Source organism: Cyanistes caeruleus, chromosome 1, assembly GCF_971803275.1.
Source record: "Cyanistes caeruleus chromosome 1, bCyaCae1.hap1.1, whole genome shotgun sequence".
Lineage (NCBI taxonomy): Eukaryota > Metazoa > Chordata > Aves > Passeriformes > Paridae > Cyanistes > Cyanistes caeruleus.
In genome coordinates, this window is record NC_141701.1 from 146,572,979 (window position 1) to 146,591,011 (window position 18,033).

The following is an 18,033-nucleotide window of genomic DNA, read 5'->3' on the forward strand; positions in this document are numbered from 1 at the left end:
CCAGCTTTGCTATGACTATAAGTTCGATTTTGAAGATGACCAGCACAAGATTCCATGTCACTGTGGAGCTGTAAACTGCCGAAAGTGGATGAACTAGAATGCATTCCTTGCTGTCTTTGAGGGTTGCTTGTCCCTAGGAAGAAGTGATTCACATTTTGATTTTGTCGACAGAAAATTGTTGCCTTTTTAAAGGGGAAAAAAATAAATATCACTTCTGGAAATACAGATTTCTACACAAGTACTTAAAAAGAAAAAAAAAAAAAAAAAGGAAAATAACCCACCAATAACAAGCACCAGAAGCAAGCCGGCAAAATCTGAAGCTGACTTTCCAGACACGTGGAGGTGAAACTGAGTTAACAGAATGGTCCAGCACTTTTGTTTTTGAGCTCACTAAGGAGAAACTGTTTAACTTGGGCAAAGAACCGCTGGCTGACCTGCAGGAGGGCAGGTGGCCACTATGAATGTAAGACTGAAATCACCAGCGAAAGGGAGAAGTCCAAAGTGCTGGCCACAGCCTTATTTGATAAAGGGGCAGGCCCTCTAATTAAAGAAAAAATTTTAAATAAAAGTAGACACCACTGAACAAGGAATGTACTGAAACGACTTCCTTAGGGATAGAGCTAAGGGAAAAAATAACTTGCACTAAAATACATTTAAATACTTGATTCCATGAGTCAGTTTATTGTAGTTTTTGATTTCTGTAAAATAAGAGAACCTTTTTGTATTTATTATTGAATAAGTGAATGAAGCTATTTTTAAAAAGAAAGTTAGAAGAAAGCCAAGCTGCTGCTGTTACCTGCAGAACTAACAAACTCTGTTACTTTGTATAAAAGTGTAAATATTTTGAGAAAAAAAAATACAGTATAAAAATAGTTATTGACCAAATGCTACCAGACTCTGCAGCAGTTCGGGTGCTTACTCTCAAACGTTGATAGGGATGTTACAATATGATCTCGTGTACTCACGGACATGCGATTCCCAGTTCGGAATAACCAAAATCTCAATTTAAAGAGAGGGGGTTTTGTATGTTTAAAGCAGTCTCAACTGTGGTCTTACAAGAATTTTTTTAAGTAAACCTTAAGCCTGGTAAAGGCGTGTATATTACAACTCTGACTTTTGTAGCTGTTTGGGTAATTTAGATTAATTTTATTTGTATTATATTGTTGCATCCCTATTTCTTAAGTCAGGTTTTTTTGTGCTTACAATTTGTGATAACTGTGAATAACTGCTAAAACCACCCAAAATAGAGGCTGGACATGGTTTTTATTCTTCAGCAAAAGTAGTCAAGAATTAGGTGACTGTTCAGCCTACATTAAATCGTGTAAACAGTATAGAATGAGTTGGAGCTTCAGTCTGATGCGATAGCCTTCTTAAAAGGAAAATAAGGAAAAAAATTAGGTGTATAATGTGCTTGCAGCTGCAGGACTCTGGCAATAGGGTTTTGGAAAATGTAATTTAAAGATGTGTTTGTATGGATTGTTTTTGTTTACATTTCTTTAAAAAAATAAACACTGTTTTGTGTTTGCTTGTAGAAATTTAATCAGCATTTTGAACCAGGTTAGCTTTTTATTTTGTACTTAAAATTCTGGTACTGACACTTCACAGGCTAAATATAAAAAAAAAAATGAAGTTTTTTTTGTGTGCACAATTAAAGTGGACTGTAAACTGTTGGTATATTCAGTAATACAGTTCTGAACTTGTAATGTATATGGCATGATGTATTTTTATCTTACAGAATAAATCAATTGTATATATTTTTCTCTTGATAAATAGCTGTATTAAATTGTTTCTTGAATATTTTTCTTCTCTTGTACAATATTCCAACATCCTACCAGTATTTGTCCTACAGTTTTTTCTGTTCTGTATAATAGTATCTAATGTTGGCAAAAAAACCACAAAAACAACACAAAAAAAAGAATTTTTTGAAGTATACAGAGTGTTATGGGTTTTGGAATTTGTGGAAACAGATTTAGAAGATCAGCATTTACGAATAAAAATATTTTACATCTATAAAGTGCATCCTGCTGTTGTCATTTGAGGTGTGTGGTTTCTGCTTCTTCCAGGATCTTTGTGGATTCCACCATCGAGAAGTATTTTGCCTTCCCCCTTCTCCAGTGCATCCTAAATTTCACAGTGGGTGCCAGATCCTGATCTCAACCCATGAGTTTGAACACTTCACACCCTCTCAGTCCCCTCCATCCTGCAGGAGGGGGAGCAAACAAAGGACTGAGGGGGCTAAATGTCCATGTTGCTGCTGTGACACCACGTTGGACTGCTTTGACTCCAGTGCTGGACACCAGAGACATTCCCAGCAAGCTGTCTGCTCAGGTCCAGACTAAAAAAAAGGCTCCAAGACTTATCAGGGAGCACTGGGAAGCAGCCAGGCCAGAGCTGTTCCCTGGTGTTATTTATATGCTGCACTTTGGCTGTTGCAGGATTGGTCTGCTCCTCTGGCAGCCACAGCCCCACGCACTGCAGGAGCCAGCAAGTAAAAGGTATTTGATGCAGGGGCTTAAAAATCAGCCCCAGGCAGCGTTCCTTCTAAATAAATTCTCAGTATGACAGCAACAAGCTGGGAGCTATGAGCTATGACAGTGCCTACCCTGGGATGAGGCTTTTCCTTCTGTGCTTCCTCTTCACCAACGCCTCCCAGGGCAGTTGGGAGTGGTCACAAATACAGGGCAAAACTGAATTTTTGGTTACACCAGGCAGCCCAGCTGGGAACAGGCCCCTGGCCCAGGGCTGGGTTTTCCCAGCAGAGATCTCTCCCCCTCACTCAGGTGATGGCCTGGCTATGTGTCTGTACCAGATCTGTCTGTGGCCAGGAACTCCCTGCAGGAACAACTCCATCACCTCCATCTATTCCTGGAAACTGGCATCGCTCCTGGTGACAGCAGCCTCCAGCTCTCCCCTCTGGGAGCAAAAGGTTAAAAATTCTCTGTGCAAACCAACTCAGACTGTAAATAAAGAAAGCTGCTGCTCTCCCTGTTTGAGGATTTGTTTAGGTTTTCTGGTTTTTTTACTGTTTTTTTTTTAAAAAGACAAAGGCAACAGAAGAAAAGGCCAAGCCAGACTTCTGCAGAATATGGCTGCCACCACCAATGTCACGGAAAAGCCCTGCACACAGCTGGGAGCAGCTGTGCCAGCACCTGCTGCAGTCAGGGTGAGCCAGACATAAATGAAGCTGCAGCCCATCCCTTCTCCCCAGCAAAGACTGGAATTTCACACAGCAACCAGCCAGACTGCCACTGCCACCAGTGAAAGGATTCACCTGAGCTGACACCATGTTCCAGCCCTACCCTGCAAGCCCTGCCTGACTGCAGGAGTCACCTGGGAACTGATGGCAAGACTCCAGCTGTCCCTGAGCAAGGCACAGCACAGGCTCAGCTGACCAAGGGGGCTGGGATTGGTTTCAGAGGTTTTTCTTGGTAGGAAGGAGCTTGACTGGTGTCTAACTTAATTTCTCCCATTGTAATGCTTTATCTGGAAGAACTTCCACTTCAGCCAATTTGTTCTGCTCTTTAAACCCTGGTACCTGGTTCTCCCTGCTCCCAGGGGCACACTTCCTCCAGGACTAGTGGAGGAGGCAAAGCAGCTGCCCTGTGGCCAGGCCACTCTTACCTGCTCCTTTGCATCCTCCTGCAGGTGGCAGGTGGCTGAAGGACCAAACAGAGACTGGCACAAGTAAATCTCCTCTCTGCAGAAAGATGGGGGTCTGTAATTACTCCAGCATGATCGTTATTTGCTTCACACTGCCAAAAAGGTCAGTAAGGGGTTGCTGGAGTATTTGTGCAGTTGAAGAATGTTTCTGCTGCCCAAGTGGAAAGGGCGAGGCTGTCCTGGCACTTCTGAGATCCCAGGGAACGCAGCTGCTGTGGAGCAAGAAACAAGGCCAACAACGGTGCTAAGAGAAAATACACTGGGTAAGAGCAGCTTTTCTGCAGGAGCCTCCACACACTGAAGAAGCTGAGGCAGGAAGAGAAATAGTAAAATAAATGAAAACAGAGAAGTAGAGGAAAAACCTCAGAAACTATTTATCAAGCCTTCCAAGATGTGAGGAAGGGAGAAAGGGAGTGAAAACAAGGGAAGACCCAAACTGTCTGAACATTAGTCTGCATCAGTGTCTAAGTTGGTGCTTTCTGGTCCAACAGCTACAAAGAGTAAGGCCATACAAATTAATAAAAAAATGATACTTTATTTTAAATGCAGCTACTGTCATGAGTCATCAAAATAGACTTTGCAATAGTTACTTTGTTTTAAATATGAGGTGACAAATGACAGCAAAGAACTTAAACTACATGAAATGTCCTAAAATTAAAAGAACTAAATTTAAATATTACAACTGACAATTATCAGATGAAAGGGAATAAAAATATTTTCCAGAAAAAGTAAAATAATTTTGGCCGGTAAACCCATACTAGAAATGTAAATTACTGAGATACTGCACATGAAATAGTCAAGGAGGACTCCTTTCTGTCATTGTCATGTAGAAGATCCACAAAGCTGAAATCTCACAATTACATTGCTCTCATGATTTCTCTTACTTAAAACCAGTCCAATAATCCAGGATCATCCAAGGAACCAATGATTAATTTCACTTCTTTGTGCAGTGGTGCTGCTGCTTTCAGTGTGTGACCAGGAACCACCTGGACCTTCCCACACTCAGCTCCTCAGGGCAGGGCATTTCCAGCAGCTCCTTCGATGGTTGTGCCAGGTGTAGCAGCCAAGGGCTCCACACAAAACCAGAATGACTTCAGATCGTGGCTGAAGGGGAACCAGGGCTCAGCTGAACTCTCCTCAGCCACCTCCTCGCTGGCTCAGCTCTCAAAGTGCCACTGCTGAGGAAGGGACCCGTCGCAGATGGCCACGGTCACATAGCCCTTGTGGCTCAGTGGATCCACCACCTTCAGGCACTGCCCCACAGAGACCTGGTACAGACGGTTGTTTTTCTAGAGCACACAAAAAGACAGATGGGATTTATTTACTAAAACTTCTGTTCTCCATTGTCAAACTGGAGCTGAAAGTGATGCCCAAGGGGAGGGGATGCTCCTTCCTTGACAGATGAGCCTTTCAGCAGCCTTCCTGACACACTAGACCCACAGCAGCAGTGGAGTACAGCACATCCCATAACCACATACAGACTTTGAAACAAAGGCTCTCACGTCCTCACAGGCCCCCATTTGGGATTTTGTTTATGCCACAGTTTTTTAATGAGCTGGAGGGATGATCAAACCCATTCCCCTGTGCTCAGCAAAGAGAGCCCACAAGGCTGTAGTGGGCACAGGCAGGTCATGGAATCCTAGAGTGGTTTGGTTTGGGAGGGACCTTAAAGATCATTTAGGTCAAACTATCCTGCCAGGGCCATGGACACCTTCCACTAGACCAGGTTGCTCCGAGCCCCATATAAGTTTGCCATGAACATTTCTAGAGATGGGGCATCCACAGTTTCTCCGAGCAACCTGTTCCAGCATCACACCACCCTCACAGCAAAGAATTTCTTCCTCATATCTAATCTAAACTTGCCCTCTATCAGTTTAAATCCATTCCCCCTTGTCTTATCACTCCATGCTCTAGCAAAAAGACCCTCTCCAGCTCTCCTATAGTCCCCTTAGGCACTGCAAGGATTCTTTAAGGTCTCCCTGGGGCCTTTTCTCCAGGCTGAACAGAGGTCCCTGTTCTGTATCTGACCATGCCTGAGCAGTGCCACTGCCATCAGCACCCACACACTGAGGAGCTGCATGCATCATGACAGGCCTCATGAAGGGTGGGTGCCCCTAGCCAGGGCAAGGCCAAACCCCAGCCAGCAGTGACAAGGAAACAGATCCTATTCTTTTATTACCTTTAGAGGACTGTGCCATCTCCTCTACTAACAGCCTACTGAAGCTGTCTGGGAGGGCTCTCTGCCCATGGGCATGCTCCCATGGGCAGCCACCTCCTGTTCTCCTGCACAGAGGGAGCAGATACAGGAGAACAGCCATTCCAGGCTCTGCCACTGCTTATGGCCACAACCAGATGTCCAGTGAAGCAGGACGACATGGTAAGAAAACACAACACTCCTCCAAAATATCTCCCCAGTCTAAGGCTTGTACCACAACTGACAGTGCAGTTAGTATTGCCTTGTATCAATGACTCACTCAATGGATTTCCCCTTGTTCCAAAAGACTTGAGATCTAAAGGGCCCCAGCCAGCTCTCATATTCCTTTTGGGAAAGGTGCCCCACACCTTCCATTTGCCTTTCCATGCTCTTCTGAGCCTTCTGCAGCCCTAATTCAGCCTTTCTGAGAGGAGAGAACCAGCATGTGCAGTACAAACTGCCATGGTGTGCTGACATTTTCCTGCTTTGGTTTCTATTCCCTTCCTAATCAATGCTAGTACTTGACTCTTTTCTTGTGGATCGCTGATGAGCACCAATGTGACCCTGTTACAGATCCACCTCCCACAGTGGCCATGGCCAGCTCGAGGTCCACGTGTCACACATCAAGTGCAGATTCTCCACCCCTGCCACAGGCACCACCAACATGTACCCAGTGAGGCCATTCCCTCACTCCTGTAAAATCCCTGCCTGCAAACAAAAGCTGCAGAACCCTCAATAGCCTCTGCTCAGCAGATCTGCTCAGCTCACTATTCCCACTGCCCTGGGCAGCTGTGGCAGTGCTAGTGCAAGTGTCAGACACACACAACCCCAGGCTCACATGGTATCTGCCTCTCTATCTCCACACCATAGTGGGCTGCAAGGACATGTAGGTCACCCCCTGGGAAGTCGAGCTGCCAACCACCAGCATGGTATGAACCCAAGAGGCTGTACAGAGCTGTGCTGGAAGCCCAGCAGGGCTCTCCCTCCCTTTGTGTGGGGTGCCCCCACCCAGGGGGGCGAAGATTAGATTTTAGATGAGCATTGTGAAAGTGAGAGGTGTAGCTTTGGCAAAAATAAATTCCACCCTCTGCCTCAGGTGATGTGCCCTGTGAGCCCTGGAAGAGTTGCCCCAGCCTGGATCCCTCGTGGGGGTGGCAGCCCAGGGTGTGTTCTGATTGGTTTGTGCCCCTTACTGTATTCTTGTTAGACCCAGACCAAAACACTCCACCCCGGCTCTGCCCCATGAAACCCCCACCCTACCTCTGTTCTGGGTTCTCTGTCTCTGGATTTAAGATGAGTTTGTTCCTGTGTTGAATAAATGGTTTCCTGAGATTAACCAAGCAGAAACATGTCTCTTTGAGTCCTATGTCGGTGACCAGAATCCATAACTCCCTGGACTTGATCCTGCAGCTGTGGAACACAGCACCTTTGTTCAATCATGTTGGTGCTACAGACTCTCTGCTAGGCTGAGGGCATGTGAGGGGCAGCCTCAGAGTGAATACCCAGGAGACAAATTCCATGTGTGAGCAGCACTGGCTCAGTTTTGTGGAATTGACCATTCTAGGCTTTAACAATTAAACTAATGAGATAATTACAGGGCAGAAGCAACTGCTGTGCCCTGTGCTTCATCAAGCAGGAATCACCACATGGACTCCTCCTGGTCTCCCAGTCCTGCAAACACAACACAACAAAGCTCTGGGGTGGATTTTGTTCTCTCTGGCATATCCCAGATAATCCACAGTGCTGTGGGTGGCTGTGATTGGCAGAAGAAAGGCTCAGTGGAGCTGCAGAAACCTTTCTATGTTGCAAAGGATGTGTATGTCCCAGAGCTCAGCAAAAGTTTTATTAAGACTGAAATGCTGCCATCAAAGGCTCTGCAAATTCTGTACAGGCTGCTTGAACCATGGGTTGGGCCTGGTGCAGTGAAACTGCCTTGGTACATCTGACACTTAGTCACAACTAAACTCAACCCTGATGTCCTGTTAGTGCTACTGTCCCTGATTGAGACATTGATTATAAGTAATGTGCCATATGCCAGCCTCTCCACTTACCCCAAATGTCCACTGCTGTGAGCCACCTGAGCCGTGGCATTTCATGAGACGAGGGGGGTCGGATGAGCGAGTTTCCGAAACGTCCAAGCAAAGCAGATTGTTTAAAATCAGTTCATGATCCTCATTGTAAATCCAGACCTGAAAGAGGAGATAGAAAGACATTTATTGCAATGTTTCAGGGCACTTTCCTTGAATCTTTTGTTTACCTACAGAGGAGATACTTCAACATCTGGATGTCAGAGATGGGCCTTGCAGCAAGCTGTGAGTTGGACAGCATGACTGGAAAGCACACAGCTCATTATCACAGTGACTAATTGTAACACAAGAGCCTTCCAAGGCCTCCTTGGAAGAAGTGCAGGGATCACATTAAAATTTTCCCCAACCTCAGGCATTTTGTGCCTTCTAAAATACTCTTTTCTGTTTAAACCCTGTCATGAAGAAAGCATGACAAGATTCAAGAGGGAGGAGAGAATGGAGAAATGGCAGGACTTGCCAGAGAGAATTACTACTGGAAGAATAATGATGGAGCCAAATCCAAATGAGATGAACTGGTAAAAATGGAGAGAGAAAACTGCAGTGACACAGGGAACAGATCTTCAATCAAAAGCTGAGTAATGGCAAAAAAACAAGACAGTGGTTAAATCCAATGTGATACTTCTCCAGAAAGGCTTACACAAGACAGCCAAAATTAATTTCAAACTAATTATGTGTTTAGTGTAGAAAACAAAGGAAAGAGGAAAAATAGGCCCAAATTTGGTTCCAAATCTAGATTAGAGTATCACTATGAATTTGCAGATTATTAACAGATTCAAGCACCGGGAAAGCAAAGACACCCCATGTGCTTTCTTTGTTACACAATTGCAAGCTTTACCATGCTCCAAAAATTATTAACTAATTTTCTGCTGAAGACTGCAAGGATGATGTTCAGCTCTTGCTGCTAAGGGCTGTCAGAAGCAACAGCCCCATATAGGAAACAAACTCCTGGTAGGCAGCACGGTGTCTAAAGTCTATAGGCAGAAAAGTGCCTTCCCAGGATTTATGTCTCATTTCTGAGAGCTCTCTTGTTTTATCCTCCTATGTATTTTCTAAAAAGAAACACAAAACAAAACAAAAGTCCAAAAAAACGAAACAAAAACCCCCAAAAAAACCAAACAAACCCAACCATTAAAAAATCTAATCTATTAAAAAAAGAAGCAACATAGGTGCAGGATATTTTCAACCTGCATGCACTTCTTAACTAGCAGAGTTAGGAGAGCATCATTATGATGGTTTCTAAAACTTTGACTGTGTCCAGTTCCCACACTCAGCAGGAAAGCAGCACCTTTAATTGCTGTCCCCCAGAGACACATGGCAATGATCTGCTCCAAAGGTCTAGGGAAAGTCGCTGGCCATTTTCACTGGTGTCAAACAAAATCAGTGAGATGCAATTAGAGTATAATGAATCATTTCTGTTTTCAAATAAAACCTAAATGGCAGAATGTTATGAAAAAATCCCCTCTCCATAATGAAAATGATCATGGTTGTGGTTAAATGAATTGGTGAATACTGTAGGACTGGCCTCTTTCTAGCAGCTTTTTCTCCCTGCCTCTCAACACAGTCAACAGGTTCATGAAAGGTGCTTGGACACCTTCAGGCAGGTGCACAGCATGTGCTACAGTAGATGTCATGGAAAAAAAAATGGGAAGAGGTCCAAAGTGTGAGCTCTGTTAGTCTGAACTTGTTTTACACAGGTGCAGCTTAGGAAGAACTGGACATTTAATTCAGACCCCTCAAAATGTAGTTTAAGCTACTTACAGATTTAAAACTCAGGCTTCCTAGGACTTCAGTACCTTCAGGACTTGACTTTATCCATGTGACTCAGACAAATCCCACAGCCCTCTCCTGAATTTCAAATTATATGAAATATGCCAGGAAACATCTGCCTACCCTTTGGCTTTTAGAGATCATTGGAGTGCAGCAAAAGACATGGCTGGCCAACTGGCAAAGCTTTGTGTATACACATTTTTATCTGATCTGCAAATGTCATTAGTACTAGTAAAATACATTGAAAATTTTCAGTAAATACAAGACAGTGACTACTGCAGAAACAGCCCTTTGTCTGAAATAAAATCCCTGCCATGACCCATGGAGTATTCCAGTACTTCCATCAGTTATTATCTGTTGCTTAGCTTGGCATGGCTTTATTATTCTGTCAGACGGTTTGTAAAAGATAAAAATTCAGCTTAAAAACACAAAAGAGCTGCCTCAGCCTTGAGGCGGAGATGTTCCCAGCCATTTGCACCATCACATCCATCTGCAGATACTTCAGCTCCTGTTATTATGGATAGCAATGGCATCACAACACCAAGCAGCCTGTGACAATCACCACAAACAGCCAAATTTGGGGGACTGTGATCGTTGCTTGAAGCTATTGTTACTCTGAAAATCCAGCACCCTCCTGAGGGTCATTCAAAGCAGATATGTGCCCTCTGCTCCACAGCTCAGTGTGCTGCAGATGCTTCACAACAAACATTAGAGGGACCAAAGAATTGTGCTTTCAATTGTTTATGGAAAAGCAGCAAGACTGAATTTGCACATCTTCACACTCACTCCAGACATGTGCTATGTCAGAAAAGCTAACAGCCATGATCTAGAGATTTAAGGTGAAAGATCTTACAGAAAAATTGCACATGGGAGCAAAACCTTATAGTTTGAGTCTTGAACAGCTTGTAAAGGACATATTCTTACATTTATTAAGTGCTACAGTAATGCTAACAGACCTTTTCTGAACTCCTGTGCTTGAGTACATTTTTTTAAGGTCCAGAGCACAGATGCCTCTTCTATCACTTCAAACCTCTGTTCTATAAGATATCATCACCTCTTCTACTTATGCTACTTCTAACAAGACTTTCATTACTTATTCCTAAATTTCTGTTCAGGCCCCAGAATTATCCCAGACTGTTTCTATTACAGTTAGTGGGTCATTCTAATTTTCATTATAACTTAAAGACATAATTTTTAATATATTTTCTATATATGAGAACCACTTCCCCTATTATTTTCTTTCTATAGCAAAAATATGACCTGAATGTCAGTCAAGTCAAGCCTGAGAAAACAGGACAGTGTGATGTGCATGACTAATTTTCAACTCTACCTAATTATGACCATCTAAGTCAACTACAATGAAAAGCACTGCTCATAATGTTGATACAATTGAAAGCTACAGAACACCTGTTATTTCTTTAAAACCCAAGTTATATGAGAATTTGAAACTCCTTAGCAGCCATGAAGACTAGTGAAACAAAGCAAGCATGAACCAAAGGCAAAATAGAATAGCTTTTAAGGCCAGCCCCATGGCTTTAGAGAGGCTGGTAAACTCTCACATGCATTCACCAGACCAACACAGGCTTTTTTCCTAGGACAAATAAAAGAGATAATTCTAGAGCAAAACTAGCTGAAAATGCCAACAAGTTGACTGAAACAGCAGTTAAAAGTTTCCAATAGTCAGGATGTTTCTTGCTATTTTTAGAAGCAGAAGCTGCTAAATAAGTGTCATCTTTCTCTACATTGTTCTCACATATCTATAGCAATATTGTTCAAGAGGTTATGACAGCAAGTTGGCTGAATGCACTTTTGGGATTTATTAGGAGAACAAAATAAGTCTAATAACAGAAAAACAGTGTTGGTTGACATACTTGGTTGGAGAACAAAATCATTGTGAAAGAAGATAGCACAGCCAGTTTTTTTATGAGAACTAATTGCTAAATTTACCACTAGTAAACCAGATTCACGAGAAGCCAAAGATAGACAAATCTGTGCTCTGATTGTTGTTCTCAGTGCCAAAGGAATAACTGAAGTTCATTCTCCTGGCTTAAAAAAAGTCAGAAAAAAGTTTTGATATGGAAAACCAACAGAGTTTCTCTTTCAGGCATGTGGCACTTCATTATGAGAAATATTGCAGCAAAGAGAAGCATAACTGTGTGGACATCATGCCCAGGCTTTCTCACCTGAAGACAGAATGGCTCAGAAAGCAGCACTCCAGCTCAGGCACTGCAAATGTACAATCAGTGATGACAGTGCCCATCAGTTACTATTACACCTACACAACCTTTATATTTGCAAGACTTGCTGTCTGTGTTACAGCAAATGGAATAGATGAAACAGGAAAACTTCCATTCTCATTCCAGCTTTAATTCATTCACCTTTAACACAAGAACTTGCAATTTGGTCATAGTGATGATTTCTCAGTGCTGCAGAGGTGAAGTACAATGATGTACTTGTACTTGCTTGTGTCTGACAATTGGACCTGAAGGCCACATGTCAAGAGCCAGCCACACTTATCCAGAGAACTGCAAACACCCCTCTGTCTTCCTCTGTCACACTCAGCTGGTGAGGCCACAAGTAGGAGGCAGAAAGTCCCATTAGGTGACAAAGCACACAGCATTTTGTTGGGACTATCACTAATCACTCTGCTTCCACTGCTGCAGTTTCCATAACCTGAAAATTGTTGCCCATGTCATAGAGCAGTCCAGCACAATCCACCTTTACTAAAGCTATGCTGCTTTACATCCCATGCTCCATTTATTCTGTGTCTTTACTTTTCTCTTTAGATCCAACCTAGCTTTTAGAATTGGGTCCCATGGGCTCCTAAATCATAATGTTTTCAAGTGTAGTTCTTAGCTATGTAAGCCTTTATGGCATTAGCTGAAGATCTCTCTCTTCTGGAGACTTTTTATCCAAGTCCTGAATTTCTGTCAACTGAAAGAAGTGAAACAGCAAAGGTTTCATGTAGTAAAACTAAAATTCTCATTAGGTTTTCACATCTAACCCTAATTCATCTCCAGATCAGCAATTCACCCGTAGCCGAAGAATCTTCTGAATTCCATTTCTTTAACAACAAATCATTCATTTACCCCAAACTGCAGCCACTTCAGCAGCAGAGGACTGGTTATACAGTACATAAACACCAGCAGGGCAGGAAAGGGCTGCTTTAAATTCCAGTATGAGGAACCAGCTGAAAGAGCTGCTACAAATTCTTAAGTGCCAATCAGTGGATTATGAACCCATCAGGAGCCACTTTAGGGCACCCTTCAGCCAAATACAGAGATTCATGCCATAAAGACAGCTGATTACAATACCCAACACTCAGCATTAGTAGGAGCTCCACAGTGTCCTTGGCCAGCCCTGTGGTTTGAAGGACCCTCTGTGAGCAGCCTGTCTGCTGATGAGATGCCACACCAGGGCACTTTGCCAGTAGGAAAACATATTGATCATTTTGAAGATATGAATCACTGTTCAGTATAACTGGGAATCTCATACCTGGTTCTGATCATTGTAGTCACATTCCCGAACCACCACCAGGCCTCCTTTCTGACTTGGGTGGCCCTGGGCAACCAGGCATTTGTTGGTTTGGAGGTGATAAAGCTATGAAAGGAAAACAGTTTGATAGAGTCAAAAACAGTGCTAGACCTCAAAGTGTGCTCAAAGCTGTAGATCCCTAGTGTGCTCAAAAAAACTCAGCCAACACTCTCAGTAATTAAAAAAAACTTCCCTTTTAAAATACGATTCTGTTTTTCAGATAATTTGGAGAAAAAACTGCAATGAACAGTCTCAATTTGTTTTTTAATTACATCAAGATTTCTCTCTGGTACAAGTGAAGTACACACACCCTTGGCTCAGCACATGCTAGCTCTACTCTGTTAAGGTTATTTGCCCTCTTCAGTCTCCATGGAAGTCTGAGGCCCCACAAATTCTGCTCAGGAGTATTGACTGTACTATATAAACTGCATTTTACTACAGTTTAGCTTAAACGTAAGTATCCTCCTACAGTTTCTCTTCGTGGAATGGGTCCACCTCCTTGAGAAAGGAGAAGGAATTACTGAAAAAAAAACAGAGATTTATGTTGCTTGCAAATTGATTTTCAAGAGCATTTATGTAACTGAAAAGCCACAGTTATCAGCTATGGTATTTTATTGATGGATCAGGGAGGAAGAGAACATTTTATAAATATCCAAATACTATTTTTGCTCTATTGCCCTACCTGGCCTGATTTAAGGGAATGGTGTACCAAAGGACTGAATTCAGGTCAGAAGCATGTCCTGTGATGCAGAACTGTGAGCACCTACCATCAAAGCAAACGAGGCTCTCAGCAAGCTGGCAATCTCTCCTGATTTGAACAATGATGCCCACCCTAAGAGACATCCAAGACATTTTCTGCTGTACAAAGTTTAGGTTGTGCTATTTCAAGAATCAAAAAATCATTAAGATCTTGATGTATCCACACAGAGGTACTCAGGGAGACAAAACACCTCTAATTCTGGCTTTCTTTTTTTTTCCTTCTGACTTCTTTTCAGCCTTTTCTTCCCCTGACATGCTGGGGATCAGACTCTTCAGGCAGCAAACACTGCCTGCACATTATGAGCTGAGAGATGGCAGGGCCTCAGATCTGACACCCACATTAAAAATACTTATTTCCAATCTGGAGCTGGATGTAGAGGAAAAAAGAATTTACTGTCCTGAACTCCAGGCCAAGCTGATTAACTAGCCAGCTGAACTTTATTATGAAGACATCCATAGCTGTCTTGGCATTGTTATTGACTCTACAAATTTTTAGAAACCAAAATATACTTCCAGTAATAAAAGGAAAAACACTGCTCAGTCACATGACAGCAACAATTAGCACAAATACCAAATAATATTTTTCACTAAACACCATTTCTGGAAATAGCTGTCCTAAGGCACATCAACAATCACCTGGTGTGCACTATGTTTCTCCTGTTCCCCACACACATATGAAACAAATTCTAAGTAACATTCTAAGTAACATTTCCTCACACACCAGATCTAGCACAGATGTCACTTTCATCATTCCTCACTCAACATAAGGCTTTTAAACCATACAGTATATGAGTTTTGTATTATTTTTGTCCTTTTTTTTTTATTGGCCATGATGGCCAGCATTGGATAACACTGGCAACAGCTGCAACCATTTGTGATCATTACATTTCTTCCCAGATGTCAAACCACCACTTATCTGTGGCCCAATTAGTTTTTGAGAATAAACTGAGATCTGGAGCGATTCCTCCCAAATCCTAAAGAGTCTGGCACGCAGTGGTGACATTGGCTGATCATTCTGTTCCTTGCAGGCATCTGGAAATAGTTTATACCACCATCAGAGCCAAAGCTGACTCTCTCATACAATGCTGGGTATAATTCTTGAACCCCAGAGAGCCAAGCCAAGGAACTGCATTTTTCTGCTTCTTTTCCCCATTTCTTAAGGAGTGCACAAAGTTTTCCTCAAAATTAAACCATGGTAAATAACTGCTGAGAAGATTTAACCTTAAGTGTTGCTGAGATATTCAGATCCCTCAAGCAGCTCTCTCCAACATCAACAATTCCTCAGTTAAATTTCTGTCTGAATGAAAGGAGAAAGCTATTAAATTTTTAAAAGGAGAAGAAAGGTCTGACTAGGGTAGTAATAGCATCCAACAACTAGGGGAATCAGCCCATTGTATCAGTTTTATTCAGGTAAACCACATAAGTAACTTCACAGCTTGGCTGGGATATTGCTATAAAAATACTTGCACAAATTGAGGATTTCCAGACAGCTGCTTCCAAGCAAAAGACCTAATGGTGTCAATAGGTCCTGCATGAACACAGGTCCTCCTGACTCACTTTTTGCAGAACCAGCAATTGTCAGCAGCTACTGCAGCCTGTGTCCCTGTGGGGACACCACTACTAAATGCTTCCAACTACTGAGCTAAAAGGGAACCTGCTAACCATAATCTGTGAGCACAGGAAGCAGTTTATTCTAGAGTATTCTCTTCCACAGAGAAGACATTGAGAAAGTTGTCTTGGGTTTGAAACCATCCATTATTTTTGGGAAGCATGAAATGCACCCACTAAGTGAATTTGACCCTGGAAAGAGCAGATGCAACCATCTGGTGACTCTGCCTGCATACAAAACCATAAGCAAAGGTGTCAGAGATAAGGCATGAATTTAATCATGATTTCCTTAATGAATACACATAAAAATTCCTCTCAACTTCTACTTTGAAAAAAAAAGAGAGGAGAAAAACCTCATTTTTTGTTCATTAGCTAACAGCCAAGATTAGAAAAGCCATCATCGGCCTCAGATGCAAATGTTCACCTTTGCAGAAAATTACCCAGTAAAAGCAACGAATTTGGAAGCTAATTACTCTGTACTCTTATCATAAACCAACAGAGCGTGAATATTTGAGGCCAAAGTTCTCTCTATCCAAATCCATCTTCAAAACCAACAGCTATGAAAATACATTCTAAAGACAGCAAAACTTCCTAACACGGAACTTCCAGGTAAGAAATCTCACAGAACAGTATCTAATCTAAGGATGACCTGAAATATAGATCAGACTGGAACTCATTCAACAAAAAATCCTGTTACTTTCAAGATAGCTTGTTACAAAACTTATGGAAACAGACTTTTTTTGTTGTATTTGAGCAAATTTTTTAAGAAAAAAGTCTCATAGCAATCAACAAAACCGGAATTCTATGTATTTAAGTATCTCTTACCCTTCCACGCTGGATTATTTTTGGTCGTTTCTGTGCTCTATTAATAAAAACTGGCTGTGGAGCTTTGGCATTGGGCCCAGATATTTGCATCTCAGGATAGATGTTATCTAAATACCACTTAAATGACTTGCAGTTCAATCTCTTCCTCAGTTCTACACGGTCGGTGATATTTCCATAGCTCCTCATCCTCAGCTCAGGTCTCAAAGCAAAATACTGCTCCTGTATTTAAGAGAAACAGGTTGGGGAAAAGGAGAGAAGAATTTCAGATTACCGATTCCAATTTTTTTCCTTTTTCCAGAACTCCCAAAATTTCATTTCATTTTGCTAGTGCTTTCAACCAGTAAGTTTGAAACTGGAAGTAGAAAATTGCAATGCTTGGACTGTCACAGGAAGCAAAATTTAATCTTGCCTAACTCTGAGCTAATCTTTCTATCTGAGGTTTTTGGGTTTTTTTTGATGAAGACAATTCTCAAGTACAAATTTGCTGATCGTTTTAGATGCCAACCTGAAGAAGAAACAAATCAGCCCCTGACTTTATTCCATTGGCAACACAAGCATCCTAAAATCAGTAAGTGAAAAAGAGTTGCATGTATCATCAGCAGCCTCACCTGACAAAGGTTTCTTGAAACTATTTTGATTGTTCAATGGATTGTTTTCATTGCTGTGGGATTCATGTGTTTTGTCTTGCAGTTTCCAGCCTTCCAACTTTACAAATGATCAGGGTAAAACCACTCCAGAATAGATTCATAAATGGGACTAATATCATGAAGTTCAGTGGGACCACACCTTATTCATGTGAATAATCAGAACTGCCACCTGGGCTTTCTGGGATGTCCAGTTCTTTCCATTCATCTGCATCATCTCCAAAAAGGCTCCTACAATGTTATTTTCACATTCTATTTTATGATGATATTCAGAATCTTACAGGTTAGGTGAAGACAGATTAAGATTCCAACCCAATTTCATGTGCTGTTTGACTCCAATGCAGAGACAATGGGGACAAAGAGGAACTCATGAATGTACAATGTACACGAATACTACTGCTTATACAAGAAAAAAAATCCCCTTTCAGCATTTAATTCCAGACAGATTTACAGAACACACAGAAAATTTGCACAATAATTTATTAGGTACCATTTAGAATTCAGATTTCAGGGCACTGAACTATGGTATTTTGCTGGATTCATCTCTAGGAGGTATCTGGAATCCACCTACCATGATGTGGTTCTTACAGTTTCCAATTATTTCCTGCTATCTGATATTCAGAAGACAGACAGCATCACCTCTGGACAAGTCACACATCTCTCCTCATCAAGATCTTTGAGCATTTGGATGTGCTTGATGTGTCACTGCTATTATGATTACCCAGTAGTTAAAATAACTACCCAGCAGAGGAAGTGTGTATTTGGTCTACACTGGACTGTTGGCCAGCTCTGAGGAAGTCTGGAGACCGAGTGGACATCACAATCTGGTCTGCTTCAAAAAGTAGTTCTCCTATTCCAATTTCCTTTTTCCTGGTTGAAGTACAAATGTTGGTATCCTACCTTTCATGTGTTATTTATTATAACTGTATACCTTAACTTAACACTTTTGCATTTT

The 18,033-nt window shown here is 42.0% G+C and overlaps 2 protein-coding genes across 32 annotated transcripts in view; one reads left to right on the top strand and one right to left on the bottom strand.

The window, feature by feature from the left end:
- The window catches only part of KMT2C (lysine methyltransferase 2C), a 191,791-nt gene extending 189,777 nt beyond the window's left edge, over window positions 1–2,014 (top strand). For all 26 annotated transcript variants that reach the window (XM_086865657.1, XM_086865666.1, XM_086865745.1 and 23 more), the window contains one exon: window positions 5–2,014. In XM_086865657.1, coding sequence (XP_086721783.1) covers window positions 5–97 — 93 coding nt within the window. In that variant the 3' untranslated portion in view covers window positions 98–2,014. The remainder of the gene's footprint in view (window positions 1–4) is intronic.
- A 2,161-nt stretch (window positions 2,015–4,175) lies between these two features.
- The window catches only part of GALNT11 (polypeptide N-acetylgalactosaminyltransferase 11), a 46,738-nt gene continuing 32,880 nt past the window's right edge, over window positions 4,176–18,033 (bottom strand). For all 6 annotated transcript variants that reach the window (XM_023921952.2, XM_023921956.2, XM_023921953.2 and 3 more), the window contains 4 exons: window positions 16,435–16,653; window positions 13,204–13,308; window positions 7,906–8,043; window positions 4,176–4,949 (listed from right to left, as the gene is read on the bottom strand). In XM_023921952.2, coding sequence (XP_023777720.2) covers window positions 4,818–4,949; window positions 7,906–8,043; window positions 13,204–13,308; window positions 16,435–16,653 — 594 coding nt within the window. In that variant the 3' untranslated portion in view covers window positions 4,176–4,817. The remainder of the gene's footprint in view (window positions 4,950–7,905; window positions 8,044–13,203; window positions 13,309–16,434; window positions 16,654–18,033) is intronic.